General features: G+C 36.7%; 1 protein-coding gene across 4 annotated transcripts in view; it reads left to right on the top strand.

Moving 5' to 3' along the window:
• USP24 (ubiquitin specific peptidase 24) overlaps positions 1-22766 on the top strand; it is a 135234-nt gene that overhangs the window by 92286 nt on the left and 20182 nt on the right. For all 4 annotated transcript variants that reach the window (XM_063106912.1, XM_063106914.1, XM_063106913.1 and 1 more), the window contains 17 exons: positions 1228-1419; positions 2398-2515; positions 4725-4869; positions 7101-7220; positions 7857-7982; positions 8671-8769; positions 9606-9688; positions 10150-10291; positions 10500-10619; positions 11052-11272; positions 11602-11726; positions 13204-13345; positions 13943-14093; positions 15150-15245; positions 15935-16038; positions 17884-17997; positions 21358-21454. In XM_063106912.1, coding sequence (XP_062962982.1) covers positions 1228-1419; positions 2398-2515; positions 4725-4869; positions 7101-7220; positions 7857-7982; positions 8671-8769; positions 9606-9688; positions 10150-10291; positions 10500-10619; positions 11052-11272; positions 11602-11726; positions 13204-13345; positions 13943-14093; positions 15150-15245; positions 15935-16038; positions 17884-17997; positions 21358-21454 — 2195 coding nt within the window. The remainder of the gene's footprint in view (positions 1-1227; positions 1420-2397; positions 2516-4724; positions 4870-7100; positions 7221-7856; positions 7983-8670; positions 8770-9605; positions 9689-10149; positions 10292-10499; positions 10620-11051; positions 11273-11601; positions 11727-13203; positions 13346-13942; positions 14094-15149; positions 15246-15934; positions 16039-17883; positions 17998-21357; positions 21455-22766) is intronic.

Genomic DNA, 22766 nt, shown 5'->3' with positions numbered 1-22766 from the left:
CATGGTGCCTAATAATCCCCAGCAACATTTCTAAGGCAAATGCCTTCATCAGTTTCATAAATGTCTCTCACATACTGAGAACAGTGCTCTGAGCAGTGCAGTGAAATTGGTTTTGTTGGAGATTGAGATCGTATAGTCTGAGTGTGTGTCTTGATTCAAGGATAAGATCTGTCATACAGAGAGAAGTGGATGGACTACATGTCTATCTAACAGGCTAATCTAATACTGTGTCTGTCAGCCAGGCATCCAGTGAAAATTGGGCAGCAGCCATCAAGGCTCTGCTTTCTGCTGTGCTTCTTGAGTACTGGAATCATGAGTTGGCTATATGCATGCAACTTTCGAATGAATGAACAAGTTATTAATGTAGACCTTCCCTGTGTTCAGTGATAAATGAGGGATCCAGGATCTCTTATTGGGATCTTGTGGGGGTTGGCAGGAGTTAATTCTCAGGTAATACGTCTTGAAGCAAACAATATTTGCTGATTTTGGAGTATTTTCCAAAGGCAGTTACTGTACTAGGCACTTTATACACAGCATCCTGCAGTGTAGGTGTTAGCCCCACTGCATAAATAAGGGAATAAGATCATACAGTGAGTAAGTGGTAGAGGCAGATTCATTTTTGGTGCCAATCCATCTCGGACTGACCCTGAAATGTTCTTCATTTTATCATGTAGGGAATCCTGCTTGCCTCTCACTAAAGTACAGTAAAGTAGAGCATGATTACTCTTCTCTCCTCCCCAGTTCCAATTTTCAACATGGACTTTTGCTTTAAATCCTTATTTGGAGGGGAAAGTGAGAACAGAGTAGAGTTTGGCTCATTGTTTAGAAACCTGGAATGCAGCTGCTGTGCTGTTGACTTCTTTCTCCTTTGCAGAACTCCACTCACCCTTGGTTTAGATAACACTTCTCTAGATGGGTTTGTTCCCTAGGACATCTGCTAATACCCACCAAACCAGGAGCTTCTTCAGAGCAAGAGTTGTCTCCTTCATCTTACATCCTCAGCATAGAATACAGTGACCTGCACAGAGGAGGCATAAATAAGTGTTTGATTTATGAATGAGGGGGCCTTCATAGTTGGCAGCAGCTGTAGCCTGCTATTTATTAATGTCTATTTTACTGAGATCTGAAAAGTGAAAGATTGGGACTTGACTTTGCTTATTTTAATTCAGGATTTTGATTCCATGAAAGGAAATCCTTTCTTTGTAATGGATTTTTTCCTTTCCTTAGCTTCGGAAATGGAGCAGTTAAGAATCAGCCCAGCTACCATGCTCGAAGATGAGATTACTTGGCTGGATAACTTTGAACCTAATCGCACAGCTGAATGTGAGACCAGTGAAGCAGACAACATCTTATTGGCAGGACACTTACGGCTCATCAAGACCCTTCTTTCACTCTGTGGGGCAGAAAAGGAAATGCTTGGTAATTATTGCTTCATCTTATCATATGGCAGAATACCTCAGTTCTCAGTTATTGCCATAGTGTTGTGTGTAGTTGGGAAAATAAAATAGGTGTCAAGCGTTCCAGGGAAAATTCACCCTTCAAGCAGTAGGAAATTGTATGGAATTTTAGTGGCTAACAAACTTAAGGTGTATTTTACTTGTGTCATTAAACCACATAGAGAATTTTACAATGTTCAAAGTAGTTGGATCACGTAACTTAATATCAAGTAAAAATTATAATTCAAAGTAGGTTTTTCTATGTACTTTATAATCTATTGTATATCTTAATTCTTTTAAGGGTGATTCTCATCTGGGGAGGCAGTCCCCAACTCCCAACCCCCTACCCCCAATGGCCGGGGTACATATGAGATTCTCCTGGGGTACACATGTAATTTGGAAAAGTATATCCAATATTATAAATTACATTCAGAAAAAAAATTAACTGTCACTTTATAAAACAAACTAAGCTCCACAAAATCTTCTTGGCTACTGGGGATACATAGAAAAGAGTGATTCTTAACCAGGGAGAGAAGGGCAATATATTTTTACCTAAAGAGAGCAAGGTTTAAAAAGTTTCAAAAACCCTTCTATGGACTCCCCATGCCCAGAGCAATAATCAGTTATTCATGCAAACCATTCTGCCTGTGGTGTTCTTGTCACTGGGTTTCTGATATGAAACCTTGACCCCTTTCACTGTATTGTAGGCTCATAGAGGAAGGCACCCTCACTTGTCTGTCTTTGTATCCTGTTCCCTGACCCTCCCACCGATCCCCACCCCGCCACCAAACAGAGCTTTGCCATGTAGTGAGCGTTTAAAAACTAAACCTTAAATTAGACCTTATGCCCTGCCATTGGGTGGCCTTGGGTGCCGTTGCTGCTCTGATAGGAAAGTGCAAGATAGGATCTTTGAATTAAAATATGTGTTCATCCTCAACATGAATATTATGCTCTATTCCAGGTTCATCACTCATTAAACCATTGTTAGATGACTTCCTTTTCCGAGCTTCTAGAATTATTTTAAATAGTCATTCTCCAGCTGGCAGTGCCGCCATCAGTCAACAGGACTTTCATCCAAAGTATGGAAAATGCACGTTGTGTTCAGTTTTGGTAAAAATTCTAATTCAAAGCTTTAGTCCAAAAAGATTTTCTTAATTTGGAGTTTGTCTTCCATCTTGTGAGTCTGTGTATCCTATAAGATATTATCCGCTATATAAAGAAATGCATGTAGAGGGGCTTAGCCTAAAGCCTGCCTGGCACATAGTAAGCACAGAGCAAATGCGCTGGTACCATTATTATCATCAGAATGGAAGCATAAATTATGATGTGGCTAACTTGGTCAGTAACAAATTCAAAGAGAAATGAAGGTTGTAAGAATTATATGTAAAATATAGATAAATAGGATCTGAGTAAAATCTTGAGGAGAAAAGTCTTAGGAGAAAAGAATAGGTGATGTAGTGCAGGACCCTTGTCCAATTTTAGTGTATGTGCTGCCAAAGCGAGCACATGCATGACCCTGGTCATTTGCTGAGTATTGCTAGTGATTTATTACCGTACTATAGTAATTTTGGAATCAAATTTTGCATTAGTTTTTATGGGCAGAAATTTGAAAGATCCTTTTGTAGTACAGACCCTACTTGAGTGATACTTGTATTGTTGGAGATAGGAAGAGAAGGCAGCTACAAGCTGCCATCTCATTTGCTCTGAGTCTAACTTACTTTAGTTCTTTTCTTGTGAAAACCAGAGTTGAGTAATCCTAAAGAAACTGAGGATTTGGTATTTACATTGAAAAAAATTTCTGTACAATTTTAGTGGTTATTGAAATGAGCAAGGCATAATAAGCAATGGTTTGTGGAATCTTAACAGGTATCATCATATATAAATATTTCTCTACCTAGTGATCTCTTATTAGCAAAATCTGTTTTAGGTAAAACAAAAACAAACAGAAACCTTCATTAAAATTCACGGGGTGTCCCTCAGGCATGACTCCCATCCTCATCCCTGTTTCAGTCTTGTTTTGGAAGATTTGGTGCTAGGTCTATGAGAGTCTTTAATTAAAGTGGCAGAAATACAAGAGTATTTTGATTTTAGGTAAGCACAAAAAATAAAATCTTCAGCAGTTTTAATGAAATTTTTATCAATGAATTCTTTCCTTTATTTTTGTTAAAAGTAATACCTCCACCAACAAAGGAGTGTTTTTTATTCATTAGAAAAGGAAACATCTTTGTTTTATCCCTCCGCAGTGTTCTGAATGAATTCATTTATAGCAATGACTCCTAGTCTTTTCCCACCAAAACCTTAAAGGGAGAAAGAGATTTAAAATATACGGACTCTTTGTAGAACTAATGCTATTCTTATATCACAATAACAAAATAACTTCTTAATGTTTAGCCTGTGTATAGTATCTCTCTATTCATTTCTTACCTCTACTTTGCAACTCGTAAGTCCAAACAAGAAGCAAAGGACAGTGCCAGCTCCATGGCCATTGTCCTCAGCACCTGGTGCAGTGCTGATCCAGGAGCCCCACAGCCCCTTTTGAACACCTGCACTCCATAAGTGTTTCACTCAGAGTTTGGATGTCCTCTTTTCTGTGTATCCTTCCTAATCTGTGATCCCCTCAGTAGTGCAAGGTTGGGATAGGTTACTGAGAAAGTACTGTTCATCCCAAAGTGGTTTCTGCTAAAAGGCAGATATATAGGAAAGCCTTTGGTTTCCTGCAGAATGCTTGCTAGTTATCTTTTATGTCACTTTAAATGAATTGATTTGGCAAACTATGTGTTTCTGTCTCCAGTTGATTATTGTCCTTGAATTTTTGATCATTAGGCACATAAAATATTTGTGGGTATCTATTCTGATTCGCAAAGCTATTTGTTTCTGCCAAATAGATATTTAAATATCAGGATGATAGCTGCAAAAATCTTTTTTTCCACCTATGTTTACTGAAAGATAGTTATTCCCATGTTGTGTTTGTTACAAAGTCCTCCTACTCTTTCTCCTCCATTCTTGCGATCCATCCCTTAGATGAAAATACTCTGGGGTTCTCAGTGAAAGAATTGTGCTACTTTATCATCAGGCCAAGAAGATATTTAGCTCTAAACCATATTCAATTCATCCTTCCTGTATTCAGGGCCTCTAGAGTACTAGATTTCTGGGGTTACACCTGGCTTAACTATGTTTGAGGAATTGTGGGTCTTATACTTTCATTTCAAATGTTGATTTAGTTTAATGAGCAGTTTAACTAGATTATTTATTGTTGAAATTGACTTGCATCTTTTTTTTTTTTTTTAGGTGTAGTACAGTGAATAGCCGATTAGCAGCCTATGAGGTCCTTGTGATGTTGGCTGATAGTTCACCTTCAAATCTTCAAATTATTATAAAAGAACTACTTTCTATGCATCATCAACCTGACCCTGCTCTTACAAAGGAATTTGATGTAAGTCTTCTAGACCTTGATGCACTTAACTTTTTTAGAATGATCTCTTAAATGTATAATATTATAACTGTTTGCATTCTTTTAACCACAAAGAAGTCAGTATTATTCTTTTGCTTGCTGTGTTCACATACTCAAATCAACTATAAGCTGTAATATTACACAAATGCACTATAGTATACTACGAAATGGTACCCTTTTAATCAAAGAGGAAAGGCATTTTCAAGTTGGTTGATAGTTATTCTCGATAAAAAGCAGCATTCCAACCTATGTTAACTTTGCACTTGGCATGGTGCCAGGCACTAGAGATACAAAGTCAAATAAACATTGGCTCTGTCACAGCACAGTCTGTGTTCAGTTAAATTCAACAAAGATTTGTTGAGTTTACCATGCACTAAGAGGAATGTTAGGTTTTTGGAGCTCAAAAATGAAAATATCCCAGCCCTCAAGGTCAGTATATAGTGGAAGAATCAGAACCATAAGCAGATAATTTCAGTGTAATGTGATACAGTACAGATAGAGGTATGTCCTGAATGCTCTACTAACCCAGAGAGACACTTCACCACCAGCTGGTGGGGTCTTAGAAGGCTTCTTAGAGAAGATGAAACTTAAAATAGAACCATAGAGACTAGTGAGCCAATTGAAGCAAGATGGGAAGGTCATTCCATTCCAGCAATGAGAAGAATATGAGCAAAGCTATGGAGCCATGAAATAGCTCAGTATACGTTGGGATCTGCAAGAGGGAGATAAGTTGCAGGTGCACTGGAATACCAGATTGGGGTGGGAGGATGCTTTTAAAGCTGCCTTTGCATTCTCCTCTAACATCATAGAAACTCAGACCTACCATTTGGATGCCTGAGCTAAGTGTTACAGAACATATAAGTTAGACAGGAAAGGAAGTGGGGACAGGTGTCCTAGATAGATGACATAGTACTTGGAAAGACTTAGAAATGTGAGAGCTGGGTTGGGAACTGTTTTGTTATTAAAACAGTTAGTTGTAATGCTTTAGTTTATAATGCTTATTTTATGCTGTGCTTAAATAAATGCATGTAATGATATTTCATATTTAAATGAACTTTTTTAATTTTTTCATGTCAAGGATTACACCAGCATAATGAAGAAAATATTTGTCTTAGATAAATGCTTATATTTTTAGCACTGTTATGAGCTAGTTTTTCTTATTTTGTAGCATTCTTTTTTTCCTTTTAATCCATGCTTTAGACTACAAATAAACTTCATTGTTAATTAGATCTTAGAAATCACCTTGCTCTATGTTTATATCTGATGTTAATGAAAAGTATGTAACACTTAGAAATTTCTTGAGGTACAAAAAAGCTACAGGTTTTTGTTGTCTGGTTGGTTATTACATGGATGCAGATATTTAGTATGTGCAGATAGCATGATTCTGGTCATGGCATAAGAACCAAGATCTTGCTATAATAGCATTTTGAAGTATCTAATTACTATATTATTTTTCACTTGGAAAAGTACCATGTTGAACTTTATCTAAGATGCCTTTTCTGGATTGTTTCCACCCAGAAAAGTACTGTACTGGGATCTATCTACATTATTTCAAAATATCTGTAAGTAAGTGGCAGGATATTTACCTATTTATTTAATAGTATGCTTATTAGAAGAAGTTTAATATAAGAATGTTACCTTCTCTAAAAGGAAGGAAATGAATATGAACCTTCCTTAACCATCCAGACCAGTCAGGAGTCTTCATGGTAAACACTTCGTAGAACCTATTCCTTTTCTTCAGACTGCCACCTCAATTTGTAAATATAGTATATTTACTTGACTAATGCCTGTTTACCCTACTAGACTGTACGCTTCTTGAGATCAGGGACCATGCACATTTCTGTTCTCTCTTATATCCCTGGCACAGTGCCTGGCACATAGTAGGCCCTTAATAAATATTTGTTGAATGGTAATCAAGTGACTGAGTGCATGACTACATAAGTGGATAAACAAATAAACATCTTCTATATGACAAGCACTTTGTGCATGAAAAAGAAATATTAAGTTAGTAGTATTTTATAATTTATTAACATTTGCAGAGTGCTTCATGAACACAGGTTTTTCTAGCATGACTTTCATAACACGCTGGATGGATAAATCTATGAGTGTGTTTCTTTCTCCTCTCAGACATCCTGTGTAGCTACAGTGGAAATGTGCCCATGGCAGAGATGCTAATTCTCTTCCTCTACTGTTTCTGTTCCTATCTTTCCCAGTACCTTCCCCCAGTGGATAGCAGGTCCAGTTCAGGGTTTGTGGGGCTGAGGAATGGTGGTGCTACTTGTTACATGAATGCAGTCTTCCAGCAGCTGTATATGCAACCTGGGCTCCCTGAGGTGATTTCCTTTCTCTGTCTTGTTTGGTATGATAAATAATGTATGCATTGCCTAAAAACTGTTCCATACTTCTTTCTTGCTTTTTGGGTTTGCTAAAACTAGACATAACTAGAGATTCTTTAGTAGCTTATAAAATTCGTATAGACATGTTGTTCATAGTCACACATTTTTAAAAATCTGCTGTCATGGTATGCTGCCTGTATGACAGATGGACTTGACCTAATGTGATTTTTGAACTCCAAAGTTGTTCTCAAATTCTATTCCATAAAATTACTAACATTTTTAGTATTTTAGAAATATGTAGGCTCTATCTTCAGCACTCGTAAGTAGTAGCTTATGATGTGGAGGTCCATTTTGAGAGTACTCCATGTGTATCGTGTTGCAGTTTTTTGTTGTAGAGATCCTGGTATTATTATTAGTTCGAGATTTTCATAATCAAATGGAGGCTCAAAGAGATGATTTGTTCATAATTACACCAGCTAAGAAGTACTGAAGCTCAATATATGCATAGTTGCAGCCACATCAAAACATAGACAGCATTCTAAAAAAGCAGTGTGCATACTCATATGTAAATATATCAAAGTTTCCTATGAAGTGTTAAGTATTTCTAACTTAATACATTTTTTTTCTTTTTAGTCATTACTCTCAGTAGATGATGACACAGACAATCCAGACGATAGTGTATTTTACCAAGTGCAGTCTCTCTTTGGCCATTTGATGGAAAGCAAGCTGCAGTATTACGTACCTGAGAACTTTTGGAAGGTATTTCACCCTTTAAAAAAATTTTAATTTTTCAATTAAAAGATGTTAGTTATTTGGGTTTGGCTACATTCTTTCTCTAGTGATAATGGTTTCTTATTATCTATATTGACTCTAGACTAATCCCATTGCCAAGAACCTATAAAAGAATTGGGTATATTGTTCTTCTTGAAATTGGTACTTGGTTTCAAATGATTGGAATGTTGACATTAGTCATTCATAATTCCTAGGAATTTGCTAATCTTAATTATTTTGAATATTTCTCATGATTCTTTATTTTAGCTCTTTATTTGTTCAAATCATTTCTCTGAACCTGTGCCAATTTCCCTAATGCCTTTAAATAAAGAACATTCTTTTTTTGATGTTGCTTTAGTATGCCTCATATAATGGAAGATTGCCTTGTGTTTTCTACTATAGGTTGGGTACTTTCTAAGAGAGAAACTCTTTGTGCCATGGCCATAGTCCTCACCCCATACCTACCTCTGGTTTCAGAGACTTATTATGATTACAAGGGGACCAGGGAAAAGCATAGATGGCAGTGTACAAGCTAGTCTCACTTCAGTAAAAACTTCCACATCCTAATAGTGAACATGGTGTTTAGAAGCATTTAAGTGCTCTTTCACTTCTTTTCTACCATATTTGGAAATTGCTACTTTTCCTTTAAAAACATATGTAATTCTTATTAACGTAGATTTTCAAGATGTGGAACAAAGAACTTTATGTGAGAGAACAGCAGGATGCATATGAATTCTTTACTAGTCTCATTGATCAGATGGATGAATATCTCAAGGTAATAAAATTTTTCTTTACCTCTAACTCTCTCAAACTATAGTATGAGAACAGTGTTTTAGGATTTGGGATTACTATGAAACTGACAAATCAGAAATTGGTCATCTTCAGCATCACAACTGTTGATTTATTTCTTCTGGGTTTAAACATCAACACATGCACAGATCACTAGAATTATATATTTCTTAATTCATCTAATACTCAATAACATATGTAATTCTTAATATATACTACGTCATAATAACCATTTATACCTCCATATTCTTACTGTGTATCTATTGAAGTAATCTCGCCTTATAGGAGTGCTGCAGTCACCCGTGAACTGATGGCCTGTGCAGAGCAGCCTTGGAACTCAGAGAGCCCTCTAGCAAAGGCGTCAAAGGGGCCAGATTAAAAAGTTATTTGTGACTATCCCTGCCAGCATGGTTGGCCTCTTATCAATAGGCACAATTTATCCATTTCTTTTTTTTAAATAACCTATAAATGTATAACATTCTATCCACAAGAAAAAAGAAAAGACTGTAGAGTGTTGCTGCTAACTTGGTAATTGTGGCACAGGAGATGGATTCATAATCCTCATGGAGGATGCTCTTTTCAATCAGCCCTGACCGACCCATCTCCTCCTCCCCTTCTGATGGTTTGTGTTTCTCTGACAGTCGCTCTAATGATGGGCTGTTAGCCTCTGTTAGTTCCCAGCTGAAACTACCAAAATGACTCATTTTATTTTGGAGGTTAGATTGAAATCTGTGTTTTAGCTTAGCTCTAAATAAAATTCATTATGAATAACCTATATGTTCTAGGGACATCCATTAAAATTTTAATTTTTTATTCCAACAGAAAATGGGGAGAGACCAAATTTTTAAGAATACTTTTCAGGGCATCTATTCTGATCAGAAGATCTGTAAAGACTGTCCACACAGGTTAGTGAAGTATCACTGACACACACAAAAAATGATGATCGTCACTTTTATGTGATTTTTCTAGTACGTTACGAATTTTGTTTTTGTTGAAATACTTACAGATATTTCTCTCAATAGATCTATAAATATTTAATGAATTATATTTTTTTGGTTCCCATTTCTAAAATTTGTGCCCTTGAGAAAACATGAGGGTACTTCAAAAAGTTTGTGGAAAGATTTGTATTATATTTCAGTAGTGTTTTTCCACGAACTTTTTGAAGTCCTTGTATTTGTTGAAATTCATAATTTTAAGCATTTCTAAATTGTCACAAATTGGTGTTAGTTTTAAAAGTTTGAGAGAAAGCATGTGTTAATTGCACAGATTATGAATGTAGTTCTGTGTTTAAGCTCAGGTATCATGATAATTTCAAAGGTTTTAAATTCCAGCATTGATCATGGGTTTTCTATTATTTCCTAATCAGATATGAGCGTGAGGAAGCTTTCATGGCTCTCAATCTAGGAGTTACTTCTTGTCAGAGTTTGGAAATTTCTTTGGACCAGTTTGTTAGAGGGGAAGTTCTAGAAGGAAGTAATGCATACTACTGTGAAAAGTGTAAAGAAAAGGTATTACATTTTCCGTTTTTAAAAAACACAATTAATTTGTTATTCATTTACTGTCTTTGGTTTATGCAAAATGAATATTAAATTCCTGTTGTTACTTTCATTATATTATGTCATTACTTGTTTTCATATAGGTGGGAAAGATCTTTGCATTAATTACTTTGCTGTTTTATTTTCTCCATGGAGATAATTGGTTTTTGCTTTTCTTCAGAGAATAACAGTGAAAAGGACCTGTATTAAGTCTTTGCCTAGTGTCTTGGTAATTCACCTAATGAGATTTGGATTTGATTGGGAGAGTGGACGCTCCATTAAATATGATGAACAAATAAGGGTAACTTTTTTCTTCCTGAAATTTCCCACAACCATTAACCTTACTCCCTTTTTCATGTTTCCCTTCTTCTATTTTCAAATTTCATCTACTATGTGAAAGACTGTGGTCTCAGCATTATGAGGAGTACACAGCCCCTTGTTCTAAGCAGCTGCTGCTAGTGGAACAGGCAGATCTGTAAGCAATAACCTTTATTCCTAGAAGACATCCTAGCGATAGCTGTGAACTAAAACCCTTTCTTTAATGCTCAAACCAGAAGCTGCTTTTATTTTCCCAGATTTTGTAGTTGAATTGAGATTTTGTAGTTGAATTGGAGAGGTAGTTCATCCTAGCTTAAATTAGGAAATCTCATTCTCTTATTTGTATCTGACTTAAGTGGGTACTACTGTGTAAATTACTAATCAACAGTAATGTGGTCTTTTTGCTTTTACCTAGTTTCCCTGGATGCTAAACATGGAGCCTTACACAGTTTCAGGAATGGCTCGCCAGGATTCATCTTCTGAAGTTGGTGAAAATGGGCGAAGTATGGATCAAGGAGGTGGAGGATCCCCACGAAAAAAAGTTGCCCTCACAGAAAACTATGAGCTTGTCGGTGTCATTGTACACAGTGGGCAGGCACATGCAGGCCACTACTATTCCTTCATTAAGGACAGGCGGTAAGGGTTTCCTGAGGCAGCGCTCACTCACTGTGCTCTAATGTAGTCTCTCCTGTGCTCTCCCGACTCTACTTCATCATCCACACTTAGCATTATGGCGCAAAGGAACTCTTGCATTGCTCTTTGGTCTTACTTCATTTTGCACTTTTAAAGTTTGGTGTGACTGTTTTTACCCCTTCAATTTGAAAAGTTGTTTTAGAAATTGAAACAACCGTTGCTACATTTTTCTTAGATATTTTCAGATGCTTTTGCAGGCAGTAAATACATAGAGATAAGTGCTAGAAATGAGGATGTCTGTTTTTTAACCTCGTCTGATCTCTGGGCTCTAGGGGCTGTGGAAAAGGAAAGTGGTATAAATTTAATGACACAGTCATAGAAGAATTTGACCTAAATGATGAGACCCTGGAGTATGAATGCTTTGGAGGAGAGTATAGACCAAAAGTTTATGATCAAAGTAAGTATTTCCAAGTGGATATTTTCTGTTTGTTTTATTTTTTTAATATATAGTTTTTTATCAAATTGGGAGTAGTATTCTTTATAGGAAAATATAAATAAGTTTTATTCTTTCTATAGTACTGCTGCTCTAGCTGTAGAACCAGAAACTCTTTGGTAACCAAAATGAAAATGTTCAAGCAGCTTATAAAAAAGGTTTTTTTAGTAATTCCATACAACAGCTTTGGGTGATAGGTGGGAGAGGGGGAGTAAAAGAGGATGAAATGAATATCAGAGAGAAAGTAATGAATATAGAATTTCATCTTTAAAAATAGTTTCAAAAGAAGTAGTTGTCCACTAAAAGTTTCAGATTTTCTTTTCACTTACGTAGAGGTATGGTTAGAAAAGACATTTCTAGCATCTGTGCTTTCAAAACCATATTTATTATGTAATGTGACACAGGAGTCTTTCCCTCCGCAACCCGTACCCCAGAAAAAGAAAAGTAAGAGGACAAGTACATCACAAAACCCAATCAGAATTTGGTATTTGAAAAAATCATATTGCAGAGAGCTTGGCATTTCTAAAACCTAACTTTGAAATCTTCTAGGGGCATTTCTAAATTTCTACTTGAATTGTAGTTAATAGAGGCTGAGGAGAGGACAAGGAAGAAGGGTTAGGTAGAGGTTGGGTAATGCACACAAAATTATAGCTAGATAGGAAAAATAAGTTCTAGTGGTATACAGTAGTGCTAGGCAACTTTACTTAACAATAATTTACTCTATGTTCTCAAATGGCTGGGAGATCAGATGTTCTCATCACAAAGAAATGATATAGTTTTATGATGATGAATATGCTAATTACCTTGTTTTGATCATCACACATTGTGTGCATGTATTGAAATATAATTGAACCCCATGAATATGTACAATCAATATGTCCATATTAAAAATAAATTCATTTAAAATAAAAAAATTAGAAATAAAATAAATTTCAACTTGTATTTGATCTAATATATTAAGTTTTGGTACCATGCCATTGTAGTCATGCATCTGGTGGTGATAACTTGTGAGGGTTGAATGTAGTATCGTTATAAAAATTTACCTAGATTTGGCCGATCTTTGTAGAAATGGTTAAGTGAGGCCAATTACAATGTCATCCTATGCCACAGAACATATTTTTAAATGTTACTTCGCTTTTGCTTAAATTTAGATTTCTCTAGGCTATTTACCTTCTTTCGTTACTTCATTACCATACAGCTCTCTTACTCCCTGCACCCCCTTATATCACCTCCCAAATGACCAAACTGTTTTAGTTCGAGAACTGAAATACCCTGACTTCCATTCTAAGTAGTTCTCTAAAATGACCCTCATTCACCTTTGCATTTAACAAATTTAGTAAGTAGTTAGTGGCTGGATTTATGGGCTCTTTGTTTTAAATTGTCAAGGAAAGAAAAACTTTTTTATTTACAAAGACTTCTTTCTTAATGTCTTGTTATCAAGCAAACCCATATACTGATGTTCGCCGAAGATACTGGAATGCCTATATGCTCTTCTACCAAAGGGTGTCTGATCAAAACTCCCCAGTATTACCAAAGAAAAGTCGTGTCAGTGTTGTACGGCAGGAAGCTGAGGACCTCTCTCTGTAAGTTTCTTTTCCATGTAATTTGCTGCGTGGTTTCAGTAAGTGCTATTGTCATCTTTGAAAATATACTATAAGCTAGAAAGAAATCCTGAAAAGAATTCTAAAAAGAAAATAAATAAGTCCCTTTTATTTCTTGTTGCTCCCTGGTCATTATTTCCTTAGCAAGAAGTTATTATGCATTTAAAAACATGCATGTAAGTACTTTCATTCTAAAACTGAGATTTTTTTTGTCAATCTAGAATGAGGTGGTTTTTTGTTTGTTTTTTTTTAAATTTTGGCAGCATTTATTGAATACGAGCGGTCTTCAAAAAATTCATGTAAATATTTATATTATCTTTTAATTTTATTATTCCATGAATTCTTCCTCGCACACTTAATATCCAAACCATAGTACTGTGCCAACACTGTCCAAAAGTTTGGTTTTTTTTTTAAAAAAAAGGCCCTGTTGTCAGTGAATTTACCTTTTAATATATTGGATCAGGAAACAATTTATTTTTAAATCTGTTACCCTGTTTATGTGAATTTGGCAAGTTTTAATAACTGCTAACACAATAGCCACTTTATACTAGACAAACAATTTTCTGATTCATCTCTTAGGTCAGCTCCATCTTCCCCAGAAATTTCACCTCAGTCCTCTCCTCGGCCCCATAGGCCTAACAATGACCGGCTCTCTCTTTTAACCAAGCTGGTTAAAAAAGGCGAGAAGAAAGGACTGTTTGTGGAGAAAATGCCTGTTCGAATATACCAGGTAAGGACTGTGTAAAATTCTAAGGGAGAAAAATCTATATAAATGTCAAAGTCCATCAGTAGGTCCAGAATACTCCTGCTGGCCTTCTTCTGGGTTAGTTGTACCTCTAGTGCCACATAATCTTACCCACCCTGTCTCATGAATTTCATGCCAGGTTGCAGAGGTGGCCGTATAGCTAGGACCACAGAGCGGTAAGAACACAAATAAGAATACACACTCAGGATTGGCCAGCACTGTCACTGACCTGCTGTGTGCTTGTGGGATGTCACAAATAAACAGAGGGGAGGGAGTAGGCAGTAAAGAAACACATTGCTGAAATTAACTTGTCTAGAGAGGAAAACAAGTTAAGGCTCATGAGCTTCGGTAAGGCTAATGTGACAATGATGACCACTGTTTATTGAACACCTTCACTGTGCTACGTGCTTTAAACAAATCTCTAATTCTTAAAAGACTCTTGTGGAATACCAGGTTTTATTACCATTTTTCAGATGGAAAACTCAGGCTCAGAAAAAGAGAGATAACCTGCTAGTGTCACAGAGCAAGGATTTAAATTCAGAACAGTCCAACTACCCAATGCAGATTTATACCCTAAATAATCAAGAGCTAAGTAGCCAGAGAATTTAAGAATTAAATTAAATCAGAGAATTTAAGAAAAAGGTGGAGTCTTTCATTAAAAAAGAGAAGCTACCTGCTACAAGGGAAGCGTGGAGTTAATTGTACTGGGAAAGCTCTTTGTCCCTTCTGTCAGCTTGGAACTCGCTTGTCCTTCACATGGTGATTTTCCTGAATTTCACAAAAGGATTTATTTTAATGAATAATAGTTCACCCTTTTACAGCATCTTACATTTGGAAGGAAGATTTTGTCTCTCCTTCTTTAAAATTAAAATTTTTAAATTCAATTATTAAATTGAGTTTTAAAATTCAAAGCTTGAGAGAAGGGAATTATAAATCATAATTCACTTTTTATAAACCCTTTTTACCTAAATATATCTGTATAGATATCCTCCATGTATTTTACTCTGTGTCTTAAAAATAATTACTAATTTTCCTTTATAGATGGTGAGAGATGAAAACCTCAAGTTCATGAAGAATAGAGATGTGTACAGTAGTGATTATTTCAGTTTTGTTTTGTCTTTAGCTTCATTGAATGCTGTAAGTAGCTAGTTGGATTGTTACTAAAGAACTAAGAAAGGATTATGGTTAAATATCTGAGCTAAAGCATTCAGTGACTCATCCTCATTCTCACTTGTTAGCATTCAGATTAGATGCAAAAAAAATTTCCCGCCATGTGTCACTTATTGGGTGGTATTAAAATACAGGAAGCATTCTGAATGTGTAACATAGATTGTAAGTGGGTATGGGTTTCAACATACTGGCTTTTTTAAGTGCCCTTATGTCGATTTTATAAAGAATCTAATAGTAGCTCTGAGATCGAGTAGCAGTGAGGTCACATCAATGGATCGTGGGCTTTGTGGAAAGTAATTTTTCCTAATTTATAATCAGATATTACCAGACTCAAGATTAGCTTTCAAGTACTTCTTTTTCTTGAGTACCATGATTATAATTTACCGGTCAGGGGAAAAAAGTGTTCTTAGTCTTTTGGTTACTTAACATCTTGTGGTCTGCAGGCTCTGTTTTGAGAGGACTTCCTGAAAAAAATTAAGAGGATGTTTTTTCTTAACCTTTTTAGAATTTAAATGGAGTATTCCTATAATGAACTGGCTAGATTTTTCTAATTAGTGTTAAACTTTATCATGTGTGTCATTATTTAGTTCATAACAACGTATAATAATCTATAAGACATCTGTGAAAAAATCCTCTTTTTTCTCCCTCTCTCTTAGACTAAATTAAAGCATCCATATTATCCTTGCATGGCAAAGGTGAGCTTACAGCTTGCCATTCAGTTCCTTTTTCAAACTTATCTACGGACAAAGAAAAAACTCAGGTGAGGAGTGATATGTTTTGATAGTCTGTGACAAAAGACACTGGTTAATTCAATTAAAGTTAATTTACAAATTCAGCTTTTCAAAATATACTCAGATGACTAAGACATGGTCTCTATCTTTAAGAAATTTCTAATCTAATGAGAAGAATAGATAAAACAAAAGAGATAACTGAGGGAAGGCATAAATTCTGTACATCTGTGGGAATTGGGCAAAATAATATTCAGTTATGGAGATTAGAGTAGGCTTTAAAGACACTGATGTTATCAGAGGATTTTGAAGGGTAAAAATAGAGAAACCCAGAGGAGTCATTCTACGTGGAAAGGAAAAATCTGAGTAATTAACAAGACTTGCCTATGGAACTGTGAATGACTAATTGTGTTTTACTAGTACAGTCATACGCTTAATGATGGAGATACGTTCTGAGAAATGCATTGTTAGGTGATTTCATTGTGTGAATGTCCTAAAGTGCACTTACACAAACCTAGGTGGTATAGCCTGTTACACACCTAGGCTGTTGCTATAACCGTTGTCATATATGCAGTCCATAGTTGAGCAAAATGTCGTTATGCTGTGCATGACTGTACATATAAGGGACTCATTTGAGTTGAGACTGAACGTTGGGTTTGAAACTCATTGAGTGCCCTGCGTGCCAGAGTAGGGAGTTTGGGCTTTGTTCAGTGGGAGATCATGGAAGGTTTTTGGACAGGAAAGTATGTTCAGAGTGATGCCTTAGAAGCTCTAGACATTGACTACATCTTATACGTCATTGGTTTTTATCTTCAGCTCCTAGTAAGGTGCTTGACACATTATAGGCTCTAGGAAAATAGTTGTTTTGTGAATAAATGAGTGAAGGATGAAGAGTAGTTGAGCAGTGGGTGGTAGGACATACCTAGAGTAAGGGGAGACTCAGTGAGGAGACCAGCTAGAGTTAGACGGTTGACGTTCTCAGTGTTTTCTCCCAGCACAGGAAGCTTCTCCAAGTATGAAGAGGTTTTTGGACAGACTTTGCAGTCAAGAAACTCTTAAGAAGAAAACAGTAAAATGACAACTTTGTTTTTATGTGTAATAATCAAAGATAGATTAAGTGATCTCAATCTTTATTTTTCAATTGGAAAAGAGGAAATAGTGTGTTTCTTTTAATGTCTAGCATGGGATTGACTAAAGAAATTTAGTTCATTGCCTTTATTTGTGAATGTTGCTCGTGCTGATTGCACATTGCACACTGTTTCCATTTTGCTTATATTTACCATTTTTGGGTATCGGGGGTCTTAAGGAGAGTGGTGTGAGGTCATGGGTGGTATACCACTCATGACACCTGTTTTTTTGCTTGAATATTTTTATTCCATAAAGTAGGACATTAATGGTCATAGCAATAAAGTATAAAAATGTCTGTGTAAGCTATTCTGAAAGTGGGCGTTTTGTAAATGTAAATTAATTGAGCAAAGCAAAATGGTGTAGGTCAGGCCTTTTTTTCCAGTTGAAGTTATTTGATGAAGATGCAGAAGATAAAAGTTTCAGACTTAAGCTTTTTCACACATTTTTTCTCAGGGGAAGGGAAGAAGAGTCACACCACACTAACCAAAGAGTGCAAAGCATTGGCTTCTGGGGTACATTGAGCCATGTTAGTTGGCAGTCATTAAGTATTTAACTTATCCCTCCACCACAGGTAGGTAGGTAGGTAAATAGATAAGTAGATAGCTAGGAGATAAGTATTTAACTTATCCCTCCTACGGTAGGTAGGTAGGTAGGTAGGTAAGTAAGTAGGTAGGTGGAGTGACACTCCATGGGGTTATTTGCTGGGACTGTACTCCTAACGTTGCTGTCTTTGCTTTTTTTTTTTAAAGGGTTGACACTGAAGAGTGGATTGCTACTATTGAAGCATTACTTTCAAAGAGTTTTGATGCTTGTCAGTGGCTAGTTGAATATTTTATTAGTTCTGAAGGACGAGAATTGATAAAGTAAGTGTCAAGATGTTAATTAAGAGAAATTTCTCTTTCAGTGATTTAGAGGTGAAGTTTCTTATATCCCTTATTATTTCAATTTTGAAGTATTTTTCTGATTGGAGTCCCTTTTAAACTCTTTATGCTGAAGCAGTGAGGAAATTATTCAGTTAACTCCAAAATCATCTCTCTTGGACTAGACTCAGGGAGAGCGTATAAGGCAGGTTGCCCACTGAGTGCTCACAGGCCAACAGGTCCTGAGCCCCTGCTGTGTGGCTCACGGGAGTTGGGAATGCAGGTCCTTTCCCTCAGGTACTCAGAGTCTAGTGGTGAGTTAAAGAGGTGAACAGTGCTAGGTTGCTATACAGTCCACAATATTGTCTCTGTTTGGATTTGGCTAAAAAAATTTTTTTTCAATAATCTACTGGTATTATGTTACCTATGATAGTACATTTACCTATTACCTATAATTTTTGAAAATGGGCTTTTCTGGTAAAAATTCAAGATGCTCCAATCACTATGGATGTTTACACCTCATTCTCAATCATCCTCATCTTGTCAGCTCCTCTTATTCTTTGGGAGTTCAACATTCATGTGGAGACCCAGCGAGTGCCTTGACTTTTCAGTGTCCTGTCTCCTCTGTCCCCAGTGGGTTCTTCCTTCACTCTACCTTGGCATACCTTCTCCTCACCCCTGTCAGCTCACCCCACTTCTGACCTGACCTCAGACCTCACTGAGAAAGTTCAGATCAACAAGTGAGCATTCCCTCAACCACTGGCACAAGGTGCACACCACACACCTACCAAAGTCTGTTCCCATCTTTTCCTTTCCTCCTGTCATTATGGTGGAAGTGTCCTCTCTCAAAATGAATCTTGACATGTGCAGATCTTCTCAAGGAAGTTGGCCTTTAGTTATGTCACTTTCTGTGTCTTTGCCTTCTAGAATATTCTGTCAGGCCCCTTCTGTCAGCATACACACATTCCCTGGTATCTCTCAACTTGAACACACAGCAGGAAATTCAGAAATGCAAATCCCTTAAGGGGATCACAGTCTGGTGGTAAGTTAGAGATCTAATTAGGACTCTTGGTCCCGTATCCCCTTCATCTCTAGGTCTACGCTCCAGACATTTATTTGCCTACTTCTCTTTCCTCCTGTCTGCCTCATTCAGCAAAAGAGGGTGTTCTTATTGAAACAAACTAGATTACATTACTTCTCACTTAAAAATCCTTCTGTGGATTCCCATCACAGTCATAAGAAAATCCAAAATCTTCATCATAACCCAGAGGCCCTTCTTCATCTGATCTTTGTCCTTCCAGGCTTACCTTATGTTCCTTCCTCCTTGCCTAGCAGGCTTGAGCCACAGTGGCTTGTTGGTTCCTTGAACGTGCTGAGCTTTTTTTCCTGCCTGAAGATCCTTGCACCTGTTACTCCTCCTATCTGGAACACTGTCTGCTCCTCCTTCAGATGTCAGCTTAAATAACACTCACTCAGAGAGGCTGTTCCCGGTCACCCAGTCTCAAGTAGGTTTGCCCTATTAGTCTACTCCCTGTTGTTTCACCTGTCTCCTCCCCTAAACCTCAGCTTCTTGAGGCAGAAGCCAGGTCTGTTTGGTTCCCTCCTGTACACAAGAGCCTGACAAATAGCACTCAAATATCTATTCCTGCATACATGCATATATCCATATATTTCAGAAAGAGAGAAATAATAAACATTCCTTTGAAGTGTATATGCCTGTCCCTTTAGAGTTTGCATTAGAGATATCCTTTCAGCTATTTTTTTTCAGTTCAATTCCAAAATATTTTCCCAACAGGATGCCTGACTATTGTGCTGGGCATTACAGTGTCATAAAATCATCATCCATTTGGAAGGAACATAGCAAATATTTTGTTCATTTTCTTATATTCCAGCAGGCTTGCTCTTAAAATATCTCTAGAGAAACTCTAATTTCCTTTGGTAATATGCTTTGGCTTCTTATATTCCTAATGGTCAGGAATCCCAGTGAATTACCTAATTTAAATTCTTCCTGGTAGAGTTGATTGAATTTTTTTGCCTCTTCCTTAATGAGGACCTATTACTCATTATTGTCGATTGCTATGATTTCATATGTTTAAAGAATTAATGATCTCTTTTCTCTGATTTCTTTAGAACTTTTAAGATATCTTAGTTAACATTGTTACAACTAAAATATAAATATATACTGCACTAATATTTTAGTAACTATAAATATGGAGAGGGTATTGCCTTTTAGATCGGCCCCTCACTATAGTCCTTTTCTGGGCAATTTTTAAAATGTAACTATAATTGTAAAAAATTTAATTAAGTAGTAAATATTGCTTACAGATTGACGTAAGGAAATTAAAACTACTAACACGAAGGATACTTTACATCTTTTTAGAACTTTTTATTGTGGAAATTTTTAAATGTATGCAAAAGTAGACAAAAATAGGCCCTCTCCTATATACCCATTCCCCATCTCATGTTGTCAGCATTTTGCTAGTCTTGTATTACCTATCCCAACTCATACACACACACTCTCTCTCACACATTTATGCTTTTTTTTTTAACCTCAAGTATTCTAAAGTAAATTTTAGACTTTGTATAATTTTACTATAAATTTTTCAGCATGTACCTCTAACAGGTAGTTTTAAAAAAATGTAAACACATTATTATTATCACAGCAAACAAAATTAACAGTAATTTCTTTATATCATCTTATACCCAGTCCATGTTCAGATTTCCCCCCAGATGTCTCAGAAATATCATTTTACCATTGAGTTTGTACAAATCATGACCTAGCAAGGTGTACATATTGCCTTTGGTTTATACGTCTCTTAAGACTCTTTTTAAAAACCTTCAGTAGTTTCTTTGCTCCACCGCCCTCTTTTTTTGTCATGCCATTTATTTGAGGAGGAGACTGCCCATTTGTCCTGTAAAATTCCCCACATTCTGGATCTGTTTGCATTCACTCGGTGCTTCCTGATGTGCTGTGATAGGAAATGTACAGTACTCCCCAGACATATTCTTTCCAAAAGAATTGTACCTGAATCTGGTCAAGCCTCTAGAGCTAAATATTATGGGAATACTTGTTATTTTTTAAACTGGGGCACTTAGAACCTCAGTGGATTTTGAACAGAGCCATGTCTGTCTGGTTCAAATTAGGCAGCTGATGTGTAACATTAACAGTTACTGGAATGAGCAGGAATGACATCAGAGAGCTGCACTGGGCCTGCGAGTGAGTGCTAGAGCTCTCAGGAGAGTTGAACTGACATCCTTGAGTAATTAATTTGTTTCTTGGATACTACGTGGGACCTGTGTTGGGAAGGTTGAGGTTACAGAAATCTATCTTGCTTTTTTATCCCATATTTCTCTTTATTTTAGGATTTTCTTGTTGGAGTGCAGCGTGAGAGAAGTGCGAGTTGCCATGGCCACCATTCTTGAGAAAACCCTAGATAGTGCCTTGTTTTATCAGGATAAGGTCAGTCTCATTTTTAAAATTTTACTTATACATTCTATTTCACCAAGTGTTTTAAATTAAATAAGAAAGAGAACCTAGGATTAGAGTCTGGTAATTTTGCCACGTGAAACGCACCTTCTATGAACTGCCTTTCTGAAACATGCTAGGGTAGAAGACATTCTCTCCCTTCCTCCTCATATCCCAGTAATCAGGGTATGTTAGGAATTAGGTCTTCTTTGGTCTGCTTCAAGATTTTCTCTCTAGAACTCTCCCTTTAAAGAGTCCTCCCTGAAGAATTTATGTTAGACCTGTCTGAACTGAGACTAACCTGAGTCTAGAGTCTGAATCTACTCTAAACCAACAGACATTTCAAGCCACCCCTGGCTTTGTCTCTTTCCTCATGAGCTGTTTTCCTGATCTAACCCTGCAGTTGGCAGCCAAACCAGAGAGTGCCGTTCGTCCAGGGGCATTGGCCAAAATAGTTCCTTCATGGTCTCTATTGTTCCCTAATCTTTCTTCCTATTCCTGTGATTTTCTTCTTCCTAACCTTATTTTCTGCAGCATATTTTCTGGTTCATAATTCCACATACACACATGTTAAACCATGGTGTTTATTACAATCCTTGATTCCCAAAGATTTTAAGTCTTAGGGAAATAAATGACATATTGTAAATGTGGTTTTTCAATCTGTTATCAAGTCCTAGCACATACAGCAGTTACTTCCCAAGTTTGCTGTTTCAAACAGCTGACACTACATGGAAAACTTTGAAAAATGTTATTTTCAGAACAAATTGGCTCTTTATAAACATTGGCTGGAGGCAGTGTGTCTCAATGAACTAAACACAAATTCTAAGTATTGCTGCTTCAGATTCAGGTGTTGACTTTGCTATGCAACCTTAAGTAAGTCCTTTAAGGAGGAGGTTGATCCAGCTACAGTGTCTGGCACCCAAGCACTTAGTTCCTACAGCATTGCCTGACCCAGGATGTGCTGTTGGAGCAGACAAGCTCAGGAGCTTTGCTCAGTCCAGAGTGATGAAGAAGATAAATATGCCCTTTAGGAAGGTCCTAGGAGAAGGCTGTCTTTCAATTCCAGGAATCATTAGGAAGTTGAGGTTTACTCTAAGGCAGTGGTTTTTGATCAGCTTAAGTAGCAGAAGTTTTTCAAACAAACCCTTACCTGTATATAGAATATATAAGACAGGTCATTGGGAGCTGCATGGGACATTTTAAATATCATGTCTCTGAAGTGCCCCTGTAGAAGTTTACTAAGATGCATCAAGAACCTTTAACATAAGGACCATCTCACTCTCCCCCTTCCTCCCATGTACCACCT

Source organism: Cynocephalus volans, chromosome 8, assembly GCF_027409185.1.
Source record: "Cynocephalus volans isolate mCynVol1 chromosome 8, mCynVol1.pri, whole genome shotgun sequence".
NCBI lineage: Eukaryota > Metazoa > Chordata > Mammalia > Dermoptera > Cynocephalidae > Cynocephalus > Cynocephalus volans.
The sequence above is the reverse complement of the archived record's forward strand: the minus strand, read 5'-3'. Positions and strand labels throughout refer to the sequence as shown.